Source organism: Ceratotherium simum, chromosome 2 (genome assembly GCF_057802395.1).
Source record: "Ceratotherium simum simum isolate JZ-2026a chromosome 2, ASM5780239v1, whole genome shotgun sequence".
NCBI lineage: Eukaryota > Metazoa > Chordata > Mammalia > Perissodactyla > Rhinocerotidae > Ceratotherium > Ceratotherium simum.
The window spans coordinates 46,102,775-46,119,583 of NC_141901.1; the positions used below are offsets into that span (position 1 = coordinate 46,102,775).

Here is a 16,809-nt window from a genome sequence, read left to right on the forward strand (position 1 = left end):
GGAGCACTGGCAGGGCTGCCCACAGCATGGAGATGGGGGAGAGAATTGTAGCCAGGAAGAGTTTTCTGAACCCATTGGCACCACTCCTTACTGGGGATGGCCAGATGCCATTAAAGATACAGATACTCCTGTTCAGTTATGTGATTGTGCATTTATATGTTGACATCATGATTCTGATTTGGCTTATGAGAGAATGGGCTGGACATGCAGACGTGAGTTTTCATGCAGTCTGAGTGACGGTTAAATTTTTCACGGTAAATTAATACTTATGTATTATGGCTTTGTAGTTCAGTAAATTGTGAACTTTGTTGGCACAAATGAGTATTTCCAAGAGGTAGCTTTCGAGTCTGTGAAACCCAGGCCCACATCCCTGTCAGTGGTAAATTCAACACCGCAAGTGCCATCTGTGAGGTCTCTTGGGACACAGCTTGCCAGCCCTTTTCATGTAACATCCCAGCATTCTGAAACCTCCATATTTAGCAAAGCAGAAACACATACTACTAGATCTGAAAGGGAGCTGATGCAGCATCTAGTCCAAGCCCCCCATTTTCCAGAGGAGAAAGCAGGTTCAGAGAGTCAGAGAACTTGACCAAGAGCCCAAAGCTTATTAGAAGTGAGAACCCAGGTCAGAGGCCCTGGTTAGTGCTCCGTCCAGAATATCATAAGGCCTTACCTAAAATAAGTAGACATATTCAGTATGTACATCCCCAAACCACCACATATCTCCTCACACCTGGAGCAGGGATGGTCATCAAGTGGTATGTCTTAGATCTCTAAGCCCAGATTGTTGGTACAGGAGCAAATGAAAGAACTGAAACCAATTCACTCCTTCCTGCACTGGAAGCAGAAGTGTGTGTGCATGTGTGTGTGTGTGTGTGTGTGTGTGTGTATAGTAAAAGAAAGAGGGAAGAGTATTGCGGGAGGCCCTTTCTGAGTCATTGCAGCAAATGAATGGAAGGGGAGATGTCCAGTTGGTTAGGCCTGTAAAACCCCCTCAGCTTCTCCAGTACTCACCTCTGCTGCCACCAACGGAATGAAGGATGGGAGGTCTGACTGCACTGTAAACAAATAATCTGGACTGTTTCTGAAAGAAATGGCAGGGATCCAGGAGTCTCTGCCTCCGGCAGTTCAGGATAGTTATTGTTATTCCTGCTTTTTCTAAAATAGCCAGGTAAACTTGGAGTCTGAGCACTCCGGATTCGGGAGAGGGTTGTGGGAATGGAGTTTGGCCGGGAGCAGTGGGAGAAGGGAAAGGGAGGTGCTTTGAAGGCAGCGAGAGCCCCTGAAATTCGTGAGTCCTGCCATTCTGGCACTGGGGCACTGAGAAATGGGCTGCCTCGTTGGCCACCTCTCTTTCTGTCTTCCCACTTGTCTTCCTGACATCACTATTTCTTTCCTTAGTTCCTTTCATCTTTTACTTGGAAGGGCCGTGTTTTCTCCAGCTGTCCCTGTGACAACTCCCCTCCCTAGCCCCTTCATCATTTCTCCCACAGCCCCGTGTCCCTCCCCATCCTCTTTTCTTCTACCGCCACCGCCCCCCCCCCCGCCCCCAACAATGGTCTCTCCCGATGCTCAGTGGCGCGGGGGGGGGGGGGGGAGGGGGGAGGGGGGGAGCGGGCGGAGGCGGGGCCGGAGCGCGTGGTGGCGGGGGGGGGGGGGGGGGGGCAGGTCTGCATTGCCGCTTCTCCTGGTACCCAGAGCAGTCGCTGCTGTTGCCAGCCCCGCGGCCGAGACCCCCGCCCTTACCCGGGACTCCCTTATCGGGGAACCCAGCCCAGGTGAGACCCCTCTCTCAGTCTCTCACCTCCACCCCGCCGCAGGCAGAGCATCTTTGCCTTACCTTGCAGCCATTTTATCCTCCGATGCTTTGCTCGTGGGGAGGGTGACCGTCCCCGCTTTAGGGGTGAGGGGATTGGTGGTGGTTTGAATGGACATTTATTTCAGTTGCTGTGCTGGTCAGTATATATATGTATGATCAGTATATATGTGTATGACATATATACATACATATATACATGATATGGGTGTTTTTCTTTACCTTAGCTAAGTCCCTACTACCCTCCTCAGGTATTACGGGGGGGGGGGGGAGGGCGAGTTGTTAGGTGGGATAGGGTTCCCTAATACGCCAATCTCTTCCTCACCTTGGCGCTGCCCCCCCCCCCCCCGCCCCCGCGCGCGCCTCGTTAATGATAAATGACCTTGGCTGGGGCCAGAGAATGGATGCTGCCTCAGTCTGCTCGCCTGGACTTGGGTGTGCGGAGGGGCAGAGAAGGAAGGGAAGGTGAAGGAGGGAGGGAAGGGGAATGAAAAATGGAAATGCTGGGTAGATAGAGATGGTAAACTACCAGGGTTGGGGGCACGGATGGTGTGGGCTGGAGGCTCTTGCTCTGGGGTGAGGGGAAGGGGTGTTGTGTGATGATGGGCACTTGTCCAGCAGCAAGACCAAGTGGGTAAGGGGAGGAGGCGCTCAGCGAGTCGATTGTCAAGTCTAGGGGCTCTTCCCTTATACCAGAGCAGAGGCGAGATGGGGAGGGGGTCGCCGCAAATGCCGGCAGGGGTGGTCTCTATGCCTGTGCTTGTGGAGGTCTCTCCTTGGGTCCCTGCCTCTCTGTATTCCTCCGTGTGCATTCTCAGCTGACACCTTCATCTTTTTGTTCTCAGCACTGTGGATGCTCCATCTTCCTAACCCTGGGGTGGGCAGTAGAGAGAGGAGGGGCAGCCTTGGCTGTCCTGAGTAGGGGCTGAGGTGGAGGCCGAGGCTCTATCACCCAGCTGTAATGGGGACGGGTACTCCAGCGTCTCCTCCCCCATCATACTCCCACCTCCCCCTCGGTCGATGTTTTGATGAGTGACTACTTCTTAATGACCTTGTCACCTGGGCTAGGGTGGACTGGGGAATCTGGGTGGCCCCAAAGTCAGGGATTTTGATTCGGGGAGCGCTTCTGGACCCCCCTCTTATCCAGGGCTGAGCTAGTTGTCCTGAAAGGAAGCGTTTGCTCAGGAGTCCCCTCAGCCCCCCTCCATCCTCTGCAGAAAATCTCCTGAGCACATTTTTCCCGTCAGGTGAAGCCTGTCAACCTTAAAGGACCATGTAACCCTGAATCTTGTCTCCCTTAACCTCCACCTCTCCAAGTCTTGTCTCTCTCCCACAGGCTTAGCCACCCTGTGCTGCTTTCGGGGCTAAAAATAGCACTGCTCCCTCACCAGCTCAAAGAATTTGTCTTCTCTCTCTTCCTCCTGACCTCCTGGGCTTGTTGGCCCTGGGGAAGCTGGCTGTTGAGCCATCACATCCTGCTGTGGCTCTGGGGGCCTTTTCTACCCTATGTGTACCTCTCAGGGGTAAATAGTGTTAACAAACATAGGGTATGGCGTCTGGTGGGTCCATCTGCCTTCTTCAGGGTTGGTGAGGAGATCCTAGTTGGGAAAGAAAGGAGAAGAAAGCAAACTGTCATGCAGTTTGGGGGATGGTTTGGGTCCTGAACCACAAAGAAAAGAAGGTGACATAGGGGTCACTGGTTCTGGTTATTGTGGTCCACTGCTCACATCTGTCCTGAGGGGCTAAGGCTCTGCTTGCCAGTTCTTCTCTTTGAACCACATAGCACTGCTTATCCTCCTCTACCTGGGCTACTGTGTGTGTGTATATGCATGTGTGACATTTAATGAAGCCCCTGGATGGGTGGGAGCAGAAGGTGGCAGGATATTTTTAGGGGATGATCTCTGATCAGAATCTAGTCCTGCTTCCTCTGCTTCTATGAAGGAAGCTGCGGGGGGCGGGGGTGGTGGTGGGTGGTTCTCCTATGCCTCCCTCTAGAGGATGTCTTTTTTGGGGGGGAGGCCCAAGGCCCCCTTCATTCTATACCAGCCTCCTACGCAATGCGGTATTCATGGACTCCTTTTTCCTTGACTTCTGGCGGAGGAGCAGAAAGGATTAAGGGGGATTAGGAAGGGATCCCCTGGAGGAATGAGGTGTGACCATAGACCTTAGACCTCCATGTTGGAAACGTATATGTCTGACCAGTCATTTCCGTTCCCACCCCCACCAGTGAAAGGGGGCCCTTGTATGATGTCCTGAAGGAAGGTGGCAGCAGCCAGTCATCACCTCTTTCTTAGCTTTTGATCTGCCCTCTTCTCCATGACCTCAGGTTCCAGGTCTCCCCTTTTTTGAGTCTTCCCTTGCTTGTCTGGAGGGAGACAGTGTGGACCAAGCTGCTGGAATTAGTTTGAATACAGGCGGAGGGGTCTTGAGACTCTGTTTTGGGAGGATACTAGGCAAAAGCATCTAAGTATGACCCCCGGCTTTTCCCTTGCTGCTTCCTGCTTCTTTCACATTTTTCGATCTAATAGGAAGGAAGGAAACTAATATTTATAGAATTTTTACTGTAAGATTAAATTCTCACATCGATTCAGAGAAATAGAGATTATTATCCCTAATTTAAATATAAAGGGGGCTGGCCCCGTGGCATAGCAGTTAAGTGCCTGCTCTCCGCTGCTGGCGGCCCGGGTTCGGATCCTGGGCGTGCAGCAACATACCGCTTGTCAGGCCATGCTGTGGCAGCGTCCCACACAAAGTGGAGGAAGATGGGCATGGATGTTGGCTCAGGGCCGGTCTTCCTCAGCAAAAAGAGGAGGATTGGTGTGGATGTTAGCTCAGGGCTGATCTTCCTCACTAAATAAATAAATAAATAAATAAATAAATAAATAAAAGGACACTGAGGCTTAGGGAAGTTAAGTAACCTGCCCAAGATCAGTTAGTAAGTAAATGGCAGAGCTGAGATTTCAACTTAGGTTGTGTAACTGCCATGTGCTTTGCACTAAACCAGCTTTCTCTTTGCCAGTATCCCTTTCTGCTGCTCACACTAAAGAGCATCCAGAGGTGACTTTCGTTCTGTGGTCTTATAAGGGAGTAGAGGGTATCTCACTATATTATTGTCACCACAAGGAGTAATAACTAATATTTATTCATCATTTTTTCTATGCCAGGTACTATGGTAAGGAGCTTATACACATTACGTCATTTAATCCTTACTTTCCCCTTCTTAAATAAGATGAAACTGAGGCTTGGATATTCAGAAACATATCCATGGTTCCTTAGCTAGCAAGTGCTGAAGGAGGAAGTCAAACCCAATCTGTCTGACTCTGGAAGCCGAGCTTTTACCCACTGGGCTATGTTGGGAGAAGACTCTTCCTTGTGAGGCCTGTAAACATGCAACCTGAGGGAAGGACTATGGAAGCCCCACCTTCAGATGCCAGCAGTGGACTGAAGGCAACAGGTTGAAGGACTTGGTCCTCCTTCTGCACATTCTCCCCAAGCTCTGCCCCCAGTAAGAAATCCAGACCAGACTAGAGGAGGGAATTCTGGTTTCTCATATTTCCTGTTTTGTTCTTTGCAGGTTGGTGGTAAAGCAAGGGGTCTGATCTTGATGGGGGTTAGCAGAAAGGCTCTGGATAGGTGACTGTGACTCTGGAGCAAATTCCATGGGTGTAGTCTCCAAGGTCAAAGTAAGGGGGCTTATACGGAATGACCCACAGTTGGCCCAGACAGTCATCTCCTTTTGAGTGAGGGCTTGAAGCAAGGAGATCATCTCTGTATCACATGGTCCCGGTGGGGCTCTGGGTCAACAGGAGGTCTACATTGGCCTTCTTCACCATCTTAGTTCTCACAACCTCTTTTTTCTCCCTCTTATTTTTCCTAGATCTCCAGAGGCTCCTGGAAGAGAAGTACGCGGCCTTTCCTGAGTTATCCTGGCTCCCCAGCTTAGCACCCCTCAACCTGGCTCCCCCTCCCCTTCCCTTTCCCCCATCCCTTCTCTCCCTTCCCCATGCACCCAACTGAACTGGGTATAGGCCAAAGTTCCTCTCCCTCCTTTATCCTCCCAGACACTCACTGGCCACGTCCTATTTTCTCCTCTTCTGAACCCAAAGATACTCAAACACACTTCATCTCAGTAACTGGGGGAGGGATCTTTCTAACTCCACGAGTCCTTGAGCAAAAGCTGGATAAGGATCAGGGCGTGGTGGAGATCCAGTGAAGTGTTCCCAAAGCCCAATCATGGAAGAGGGCTTCAGAGACCGGGCAGCTTTCATCCGTGGGGCCAAAGACATTGCCAAGGAAGTCAAGAAGCATGCAGCCAAAAAGGTGGTGAAGGGCCTGGACAGAGTCCAGGATGAATATTCCCGCAGATCCTACTCCCGCTTTGAGGAGGAGGAGGATGATGATGACTTCCCTGCCCCTGCTGATGGCTATTACCGTGGGGAAGGGGCCCAGGACGAGGAGGAAGGTGGCGCATCTAGTGATGCTACTGAGGGCCATGATGAGGATGATGAGATCTACGAGGGGGAATATCAGGGCATCCCCCGGGCAGAGTCTGGGGGCAAAGGCGAGCGGATGGCAGATGGGGCACCCCTGGCTGGAGTGAGGGGCAGCTTGGGTGATGGGGAGGGCCCCCCTGGGGGCCTAGGGGAGGCACAACGGCGGAAAGAACGGGAAGAACTGGCCCAGCAGTATGAAGCCATCCTCCGAGAGTGTGGCCACGGCCGCTTCCAGTGGACACTCTATTTCGTGCTTGGTCTGGCGCTGATGGCTGATGGTGTTGAGATCTTTGTGGTGGGATTCGTGCTGCCCAGTGCTGAGAAAGACATGTGCCTGTCTGACTCCAACAAAGGCATGCTGGGTAAGACAAATTGGGGGGGCACTCCAGCCCTGTCCTGCCCCAAACTCTGGAAACATCCCTGTTTCTGAGAACTACTCTTGTCCTCACCACTGGGCTCCCTAGGACCCTGCTCCCAAGATGTCCCCAGACGGCTTAGGGTTCCTCTGCACACTCTCCCTTCACACTGCCCCCCCTTGGGGTTGGGTCTTAGTGAGGTTGTTTGTGCGAGGAGCCTGGGGGAGGGCAGCTGGGCTGGGGCTTGGGCCAGTGGTTGGGTGGTGGTCTGCTTAGTTACTTTTGCAGGAGGTGGCCATGGTGGGATGGGTCCCATTTAATATTTCTTCAGAGCCTTCCCTCTTGTTATCTTTCTCCCTTTCCCTGATTAGGGGAATGAGAAGTCAGTATCCACTCCCTGGTTTAAATGGGGAGGGTGAGTTTGGGGTGGTGGGTGTAACGGAAGAATCCTGGGCCTTCAACCAGAGAAGCTGGTTACACTTGTTCTCAGTCAGCCTTGGGAGTGTTCAGGGGTTAGCGAGGGTTTTTAACGGTCCTTCCTGATGGGGACCCTGAGGGAGGAACCCCCCTAGACTCAATCAGAAAGGATCTAGGTCTTGTTCTGCCACCAAGTTGCCATGAGACCTTGGGCAGGTTTCTTCTCCCTGGGGCTTGGCTTAGGCGTGGGTAAAATGCAGAGTTTGGAGTAAATGATTTTTAAGATCAATTCCAGCTCTGAATTTTATGAAGGAAGTGAGAAACAGGAGAGTTTTAGGACCAGGAGTATTGGAGCTGGAAGGAGTAAAGGAAGGATTTTGTGTGTGGGATTTCCTAGAAGGATTGAAGGAATGGAACTGCTTTCCCAGGTAATGTTAAGAGACACCTCCTGCAGCTTTGAGGGCATCAAGGCAGAGAGGATAGAGGGGACCCTGGGAGGGGCTGGGAATCTAGGCAGATCCATTCCTCATTCCAGGAAAGCCAGAGATGAGGGTGTCATGTGTGTGTGTGTGTGTGTGTGTGTGTGTGTGTGTCACAGAGAGCAAGAGAGTGAGCAAGAGAGAGCGAGAGGGAGGGAAAGAGGAGAATTCTGGGGTTCTCCCATATCTGCATTCCCCCCTTTGAACCCCCAGCTTGCAGAGATGGCCAACATCTTTGCTCACACAATTCATCTTCTCTCACTTGCTCTCATCTCTGGGTAGACTAGCTTCTAGAAGTCCTTCAGATCCTTGTTCCATTTTGCACAGGTTCAGCTCATTTAATGTTCAGTGAGTGGGAGAATTGAAGTGTGTCTGCTCATACCCCTTCTGCCTCTGTTTTCCTCCTTCCAGGCCTCATCGTCTACCTGGGCATGATGGTGGGAGCCTTCCTCTGGGGAGGTCTGGCTGATCGGTTGGGTCGGAGACAGTGTCTGCTCATCTCACTCTCGGTCAACAGCGTCTTCGCCTTTTTCTCATCTTTCGTCCAGGGTTATGGCACTTTCCTCTTCTGCCGCCTCCTTTCTGGGGTTGGGTGAGTGTCCTCCTCCTAAGCTCCCAGAAAGCAGGACTGTGCCTTGGTCACTGTCATATCTCTAGGGCCCAGCACAGTGCCAGGCACATCAGATGCACTTCAGATACATATGAGTTGAACGAATGAATTCCTTTCTCCTCTCACCATCTTCAGGCCAGCTTCTCCCTGTCCAGGACCTGTCTACTGCTTGTCCTGAATGCCATTCCATGTCTGGTCCACTCCTGAGTCCTCCACCCCACCATCTAGTTCCATTCTGAGCCTGGCTCCAAGAAGAGGCCTAGTGGGTCTCAGCCTCACCTCTGGGCCCCTGTGGGCTCTTGAGTTATCCCCTTCCCAAAGTCTAGTATTCCCTGCATTCAACCACAGACCTTGCTAATACCCCTAGCTGCCAGAACTCTGCAGCCTTGACCCACCCCACTCCTACATTTCTACCTGCATGCATTCTCTGCCTTGTTTCCAAACTCTTTTCTGGCCTGCTCCCATTTACCTGCCCTCAGGACCCCTGTTTGCTCATCTTTGCTCTTTGAGGGTTTCCCTTCTTTTCTGTAATTATCTTCCTTCCCTTCCAACTCTGTAGTCTTCTTCAAGATTCCATGTTTCCCCCCTTTCCCTGAGACCTGTCTGCCTATTTCCCAAGGTCCCAAGGATGGGTGCTTGATGGCTGGTGGTGAGGGAGCTTGTAGGGCACTGTGTGTGAGAAGAAGTCTCTATGAAAAGGTCTGGAAGATGAAACGGACTTGTGGATCCAGAGCACTGGGGCAGGGGATCAGGAATATGGCCATTTTCCAATGCTGAGTTCTTGCAATGCCCTCCAGGATTGGAGGGTCCATCCCCATTGTCTTCTCCTATTTCTCGGAGTTTCTGGCCCAGGAGAAACGTGGGGAGCATTTGAGCTGGCTCTGCATGTTTTGGATGATTGGCGGAGTGTACGCAGCTGCTATGGCCTGGGCCATCATCCCCCACTATGGTGAGCAGCCCCCAGGGAATGCACCCCAAACTCTCTCTCCTCTCCTGTGCTCCCTGTGGTGGAGCCCCCAGCCTCTGGCCTCTCTACTGATGCTGTGACTCTCCCTGCCAGGGTGGAGCTTTCAGATGGGGTCTGCTTACCAGTTCCACAGCTGGAGGGTCTTTGTCCTTGTCTGCGCCTTTCCTTCTGTGTTTGCCATCGGGGCTCTGACCACACAGCCTGAGAGTCCCCGCTTCTTCCTGGAGGTGAATGGGGCTGGGGGGAGGGCAGCAGGGGCTCCTCTGTTCAAACACCCTCTGTGGGTTTGGTTTGATCATATGTGGTTACCTTCCTTCCTCACAGGGTCCATACTCCTTCCTCACAGGGTCCATACTCCTGGGGACTTCATCTTGCTTCCTTTGTCTTGCAATATATCTCCAGAAGGGTTCTGTGGGTGGAGAAACCAGGGGACCTGTTCACCCATGGGTGGCTTAAGACTTTTCAGGCAGGGGCCCTGGCCCTGGCCCTGACTTTACAGCTCAAGAGAAGTTTCTACCCCGTACTCCTCCCCACTGCCTTCCCGGCTATATCTTGGTCCAGCAGGGTTAGGATGCTGCCCCTTCTCTGACTACGTACTTGCCCATCATCATCCTTCCCCTTGTTTTCAGTTTTCTCTTTCCGTTGTACCAGGGGATCCCTAGGACCTGTGCTTGTGTCTGTCTCCTGGACTCCCCCCACTCTTGCCCAAGTCTGATTATGTCCTGCTGTACCCCCACTTAGGGCTTTTTCAGAGTGGGTGTCAGATGTGTCCATAGGTCATGGGTTGAGGTGGGAGCCTTTTTGTGTCCTATGACTCTAGACACCAGGTTTGAGGGAGGGAGTCTATAACCTTGGGTCAAGGGGGGACTAACCTAGATGTGAGGATTGTGTCTATGGCTCTAGAATGGGAAGCACGATGAGGCCTGGATGGTGCTGAAGCAAGTTCATGACACCAACATGCGAGCCAAGGGGCATCCTGAGCGCGTCTTCTCAGTAAGCCACAGCCCTCCCCTCAGTTCTCCAAGCCGCTGCAGCCCCAGCCCCACCTGGCCCCTCTCTGGATACCCCCCCGCCCCCACCTTCCTAGGCATCTCCGACCACATTCTCCCTCAACGAGAGCTCTCAGGGTATCATATCCACCCCCGCCTCCCATTTTGCTACTGCAAGAGAAACTGAGGTACCAGGAAGGGGTTGGGAAATATAGACTGTGTGACTGCTCACCTCTTCTCTTGACCCTAGGTAACCCACATTAAGACAATTCATCAGGAGGATGAGTTGATTGAGATCCAGTCAGACACAGGGACCTGGTACCAGCGCTGGGGGGTCCGGGCCTTGAGCTTGGGAGGACAGGTAATGGGGGATGGGATGGTGGAGAGACAGAAGGAAATGGGAGAGGTGGAGAGGAAAGCAGGGCTCGCGCCTGTGTGTGGGAGTGATGGGTGAACCGAAGGGAGGTGGTAGGGCAGAAAAATGGGGATCTGGGAGTGCTAGAAGTTAGTGCAGCCACTGCCTGACTTTGTTCTGTTCTGCCTAGGTTTGGGGGAATTTCCTCTCTTGTTTTGGTCCAGAATATCGACGCATCACTCTGATGATGATGGGTGTGTGGTTTACCATGTCATTCAGGTGAGGAGGTGGGTGGCGCTGGTGGTATGTGGTGGATGTCATGGTGTGTGGGTTGGGAGAGAGGTGGAGAAAATGGAAATGAAGGGGACAAATGATGAGGGAAGGTGCTGTTCAGAGCCCCTCTGATCCTCCACCCTGCTCCTCTACTTCATTCACTAATCCAACAAACTTATATTACAGGCTGAACAGTATTAAGTTTCTGTTCTGTGCCAGGTACTGTGCTGGGGTGAAATAGAAGTGGTCCCAGTCCTCATGGAGTTTACATCTTGGTCAGGGAGCTAGACAAAACTAGCTGTAAAGCAGTGTGATGAGTGCCACAGTGGGGGAAGTACAAAGTGCTCTGGGAGCATATGGGGAGCCTTCCCAGCCCAGGGGTGGGGTGGGGTTCTGAGTCCTAAAGGATAAACGGGAGACAGGCTGAGGGTGGGATGGGGAGACTGTTTTAGGCAGAGGGAAGAGCAAATGCCTGGGAGATAAGAAAGAGTATAATGGATGGGCTAGAAGAATCTAAAGTCCCCCAAGACCCACAGCAGTTGGTGAAGGGAGGAGTCGTGAGAGATGGGGCTGGAGAGGTGAGCAAGGTCCTGACATGGGCTGATCCTCTATTTCCCCCTCATTCTGGACTGCCTGGTTCTGATCCCTGAGGCCTGTCTGATTCTATCACTCTTGACTCTTCAGCTACTATGGCCTGACTGTCTGGTTTCCCGACATGATCCGCCATCTCCAGGCGGTGGACTACGCAGCCCGCACCAAAGTGTTCCCTGGGGAACGTGTAGAGCATGTGACTTTTAACTTCACCTTGGAGAATCAGATCCACCGAGGGGGACAGTACTTCAATGACAAGTATGTGGGGACTTTTACACTTCACTCCTCCCTTGTCCTTTCTACCCTTGTCTCTTTTATGAGTCTGGGAGTTTGGAGACAAAGTGTTTTGGCACAAACACCCGTGGTTTCTCCTCAATGCTGCAGCTTCCCATTACTTCTCTAAGGGAATGAGTCTTGAGGAGGGTGGGAGGATGAGGGGACAGTGTCTCTCACCATCCTGGCCTCACAGGTTCATTGGGCTGCGTCTGAAGTCAGTGTCCTTTGAGGACTCCCTATTTGAGGAGTGTTATTTTGAGGATGTTACTTCCAGCAACACGTTTTTCCGCAACTGTACGTTCATCAACACCGTGTTCTACAACACTGGTAAGGTGGCATGGCGGAGGCTGTCAGACGAAAGGGTGGGGTGGACCTTGAGGAGGGGAGAAGGAACCTTCCTCATTCCCTAGCTCAGGGTTCTGAGGCTGAGCTTTCTGGAGCCTTAGAGGAAGAGTTATGGGAGCCTATTAGCTACTACCAATAATTCCAAAAATCTAATGGAAATTGAACACTTTTCTGTGATAGAATATCTGACAAAAACATCAAGTTTCTTTGCCTTTGGGTGGAATTAAAATGACTCTGCAGTGATATTAATGCACTTTTGAAGAGGGAAAAAAATCATAAAAACAGGGTCCTTGGGAAAAACAAAAACAGTAAAAGTGATATTTTGTGGGGAAAAGATTGGGAATCATTGCATTAGTCCATTTCTTTACAGTGATTCTCAAACTATATGGACATGAAATGCTGGTGTGTGAGCTAGACTGAGGTTTCCTACCTCTAAATGGAGTACTGGGTGAGCTTTGCCCACCTTGCACTAAAAAATAATGGGTAGGACTTTTAATGATTTTTAGTATTTTTCTCAGCAATTTTTCCTAAACCCATGGCACTGCTACTGCTTATAGTTAGCTAGGGTAGACAAAAAGAATGAACCAGAAGCAAAGACTATTAATGAAGAAACTTGGAAACAGCCAGTCACACTGTTTCATTTGATAGGCCATGGTCATTTTCTGCTGTAAAGGTTCCTGGTTCCTATGGTGATATAATTGAATGTTTTGCAATAAGTGCCCTGAATGACTTTGAGAGCCCTCACTGCTGAAGGCAGAGCCTTCAAAGCAGAGCCCTGAGCCATAAGCAGGAGCTGCCTCCTGCTCACATTTGCTGTGACCACCTGCCTGTCTTGGCCTTCGCCCCCAGACCTGTTTGAGTACAAGTTTGTGAACAGCCGTCTGGTGAACAGCACATTCCTGCACAACAAAGAGGGCTGCCCACTAGACGTGACAGGGACGGGTGAAGGCGCCTACATGGTGTACTTTGTCAGCTTCTTGGGGACACTGGCTGTGCTTCCTGGGAATATCGTGTCTGCTCTGCTCATGGACAAGATTGGCAGGCTCCGAATGCTTGGTAAGGGGGAGAGGCTGGGTGGTGTGTCAGAACTGATCAGGGGGCCGGGGGCGGATGGAGGATGTCAACAGGCTTCTCACCTTAGTCTGTGGAAGAACTTGGCCAGAGAAGTTTCTCTCTCTCATGTCTTCTGCTTAGGGGGTGGTTGTAGGATGGGGTGGGGCCTGCCATGGAAGCTCCTCTCAGGGGCAAAGGAGGCAGACAGAATAGCAAGTGGTTGAGCCCAGGCTTTGAGGTTATGGGTTTTGAATCTCAGCTCCAGCCCCTACCTTGGGCAAGTTCCTGAAGCTCTCTGAGCCCGGCTGTTTCATCTGCAACATGGGGGCCATTGCTTGGCCCGTAGCTGGCACTGAAGAAATTGTTGGTGCTGATATTATTAATAAAAAGACAACTATAGGGGCTGGCCCTGTGGTGTAGCGGTTAAGTGCACGTGCTTCACTGCTGGCCGCCCAGGGTTCGGATCCCGGGCGCGCACCGATGCACCGCTTGTCAGTCCATGATGTGGCAGTGTCCCACATAAAGTGGAGGAAGATCCGCATGGATGTTAGCTCAGGGCCAGTCTTCCTGAGCAAAAAAATGAGGATTGGCATGGATTTTAGCTCAGGGCTGATCTTCCTCACACACACACACAAAAAAGACAATTATAAAGGAAGTTGGGGATGAGTGAAAAGGCTTCTTTTTGGGAAGCCTTGAGAAAAAGAGAATTTCATCCTGGGCTGCCCTCAACGCTGCTTGATGGGACAGGGTGGGTTGTGGATGGGTTTCACTGTGGCCAGGCTCATGCTGCTCTCTCCTTTCCTGGCTCCAGCTGGCTCCAGCGTGATGTCCTGTGTCTCCTGCTTCTTCCTGTCTTTCGGGAACAGCGAGTCAGCCATGATCGCTCTGCTCTGCCTTTTTGGGGGGGTCAGCATTGCATCCTGGAACGCGCTGGACGTGTTGACTGTTGAACTCTACCCCTCGGACAAGAGGTAGTTGGAGTGTGGTAGGGGCAGGGCATCAGGTTTAGGGCCTAGAGAGCAGGGGAGAAGTGGGGTGAGGAAGGGGGCTGAATGAGAAAGGCGTCTTTAGGGGTAAAAGGGTGCACATTCCCATTGAGTTTCTCCTCTAAAAGCCGGTAGTTTTTGTGTTCACTCCTTGAAGTCTTAACTATTAATCTCATTTTTTGGTCTCCTTTCTCCCTTGCCTCCCAATGTATCTTTATTCCTTGATGTACCTCCCTCACTTCTCTGATCTCTCTGTCCTTCCTTCTCCCTCTTGGACACTGCCTGCCATCCCTGCTTCACTTCCCTGCCTACCCACCCTTCCCCCACATCCTCCCCTGCCTCTTCCTTTGTCTCCCTCCTGGGCGGGGCCCCTCCCTGCTGCCTGCTGCGCTGGGGGACTCCTGAGCAGGACCACAGCCTTCGGCTTCCTGAATGCCCTGTGTAAGCTGGCAGCTGTGCTGGGGATCAGCATCTTCACATCCTTTGTGGGAATCACCAAGGCTGCTCCCATCCTCTTTGCCTCAGCTGCCCTGGCCCTCGGTAGTTCTCTGGCCCTGAAGCTGCCTGAGACCCGGGGGCAGGTGCTGCAGTGAAGGGGTCTCTGGGGCTTTGGGGGTGGCAGGCACACTGTGAGACCAACAATTTCTTCCCCCTCCCTGCCCTGCCATCCTGGCCCCCAGAGCCCTCACTCCCCACTCCCCTGTGTTTGGTGTCTTAGCCGTGTGTGCGTGCGCGTGTGCATGTGTGTGACTCCGGGGGCAGGGACTACAGAGAAGGCTCCTTCATCCCTGTTTTGGGATGCAGCTCCACTCCCCACCTCCTACCACCCTCGACTTTGTACAGGAGAAGGCTTGGCTCCACCCTTCTCCCCCAGTGTTAGTGAGGGGCCCGTGTTCTTCCCGGCTCCAGGGGCTCCAGAAAGGGCTTCCTGCCTTCCCCTTCATTCCTTTTGCCTAGGCCCTGGTGAAACCACGGGCATATGGTTATGCCGGGGGCTGGGGCCTGGTGTAGACCACGGACCAAAAGAACTTCTTAGAGTCGGAAGGGCCTTGGGTGCCCTCTCACACCTCCTGTTGGATGCTGGGGGAGTAGCAATAAACCTCAGCCCCCTGGCCTCCACTTCCCCCTCAATTTGGGCTATAAGTAAGAAGCCTAAATTTTATGAAATTAGCTTTCTGATTCTTATTTATTTATATCTTAAGTTCTGAGGCAGCTCAGCAGGACTGTGTGTGTGTGAATGCGTGCGTACACTTATGTATGTGTGTGTATGTGCTGTGGGGCAGGGGTGTCACTATACTGTCCTAAAATACAAGCCAAGGGTAATTTCTGTGGACACACACACAACCCTGCCTCCCATAGTACCTCCCCTAGTCTTGTTTCTGTGCCGGGCTTGGGAGGGAGGAGCGCTAGGCCAGGCTGGGATAAGAGTCCCACAGTCTAGGGATTTCTGAGGGCAACTGATAAGGTCCACCTTCTCCCCTCTTGAGAAGCACAGGCCTCATCTGGAGTGAGAGGCTCCACCCACTATAGCACAGACAGGAAGAGCACAACTGCCCTCCCACCCCAACCTGTCCCCTCACAGGCAGGGGAGCAGGAGAGGGAAAGAAACCAGGCATATGGTCAAACCAGCAGATCAAAAAGCACAAGGAGCTGGGGCAGGGGCAAGAAGCAGGGGCCCTCCTGGCAATTCCTTTAAAGTGGGAAGAGGTTGGGCAGTAAGCCAGGGACCCCTAATGCAGGGAGCAGAAGCCTCAGTTTCCCCATCTCACCCTTTCCACACAGTGGCTCCTCAAGGTTAAGCTGCCCCTGCCCTACCATACTCCGTGTGGCTGCTTTCTTCGGTGCCCACTCTCCTCCCATCGTAGCTGTGATGTGTTGTAGTTTTTAGCTGTTTGTAAAATGTTAAAAAAAAAAGTGAAAACAAGAACAAAAAAAGAAAATCCAAATTCACTCTCCTCATGCTGCGTCTGGTGCCCCACCCTATGGTCACTCCCCCCATTTTGTAACACTGAACCGGGTGGTGACTGTTTAACTCTTTGGTGTCTGTGCTCAAAGGACTGCCTTCTCCTCCAGTGCCCAGTGTGTGAGTGTGTGCCCTTTCCTCACCTTTCACTTGCTGGACGCAGCCCTCTCCCTGCACCTCCTGGAGGGACCCATCCATCTCCCTTGCCCTCCTGGGGAACCCTAAACCCAACTCCATTGATGTGAAAAATGAAATGAAAAATATTGATGAAAAATAAAAAGGAAACAAATCCTTAAAATCCGAAACGGCTATGTCTGCTTATTTGCCTCTGTACCTACATCCAACTCTGTTCTGCCTCCTTATAGTCCTGGGAGGGGAAGATGGTGAGATGGAAAAACAACTCTCTCTCCAAACTGAAGGCCAGAATAATAGGATGCATCACATTTACTTCCTAAACTGGCCTCTCAACCCTGCCCTATCCACTTCTACAGATGGAGGGCGCTCTCAGTCTCCCAGATTTGACAACCTGGGGGCAATGTCCTACAACTCAATAGCAAAAAAACTAACAACCTGATTAAAAAATAGGCCAAGGACTTGAAAAGCTATTTCCCCAAAGAAGACATACAAATAGCCAACAGGTATATGAAAAAATGCTCAATGTCACTACTCATCAGGAAAATACAAATCAAAACCACAATGAGATATATCAGTTCACACCTGTCAGGATGGCTAGTACCAAAAAAACAAAAGACGAAAAGTGTTGGCAAGGACGTGAAGAAATAGGAACGCATGCACATTGTTGGTGGGAATGAAAAATGGTACAGCTGCTCTGGAAAAGAA

The 16,809-nt window shown here is 51.7% G+C and overlaps 1 protein-coding gene across 2 annotated transcripts; it reads left to right on the forward strand.

Annotated features, from left to right (window-relative positions):
* Positions 1–1,147: 1,147 nt before the first annotated feature.
* SV2A (synaptic vesicle glycoprotein 2A) lies at positions 1,148–16,274 on the forward strand. Of its 2 annotated transcripts, none has more exons than XM_087444131.1 (13): positions 1,148–1,171; positions 5,694–6,671; positions 7,973–8,153; positions 8,969–9,120; positions 9,232–9,365; positions 10,042–10,131; positions 10,378–10,488; positions 10,673–10,761; positions 11,440–11,604; positions 11,816–11,949; positions 12,817–13,023; positions 13,832–13,991; positions 14,416–16,274. In XM_087444131.1, exons 2-13 carry the CDS (start codon positions 6,050–6,052, stop codon positions 14,597–14,599), a joined length of 2,229 nt encoding a protein of 742 aa, XP_087300257.1. In that variant the 5' UTR covers positions 1,148–1,171; positions 5,694–6,049; the 3' UTR covers positions 14,600–16,274. The 2 variants fall into 2 exon arrangements, with proteins under 2 accessions (XP_087300257.1, XP_004435997.1); XM_004435940.2 differs by lacking the exon at positions 1,148–1,171 and adding an exon at positions 1,664–1,778.
* The last annotated feature ends 535 nt before the right edge of the window (positions 16,275–16,809 follow it).

Bases quoted from the DNA above. Each gene is read 5' to 3' on its own strand.
- SV2A (XM_087444131.1), top strand. From the start codon at position 6,050: ATGGAAGAGGGCTTCAGAGACCGGGCAGCTTTCATCCGTGGGGCCAAA. The intron at 6,672-7,972 runs GTAAGACAAATT...TCCTCCTTCCAG, and splicing joins CTCCAACAAAGGCATGCTGG to GCCTCATCGTCTACCTGGGC. The intron at 9,121-9,231 runs GTGAGCAGCCCC...TCTCCCTGCCAG, and splicing joins GGCCATCATCCCCCACTATG to GGTGGAGCTTTCAGATGGGG.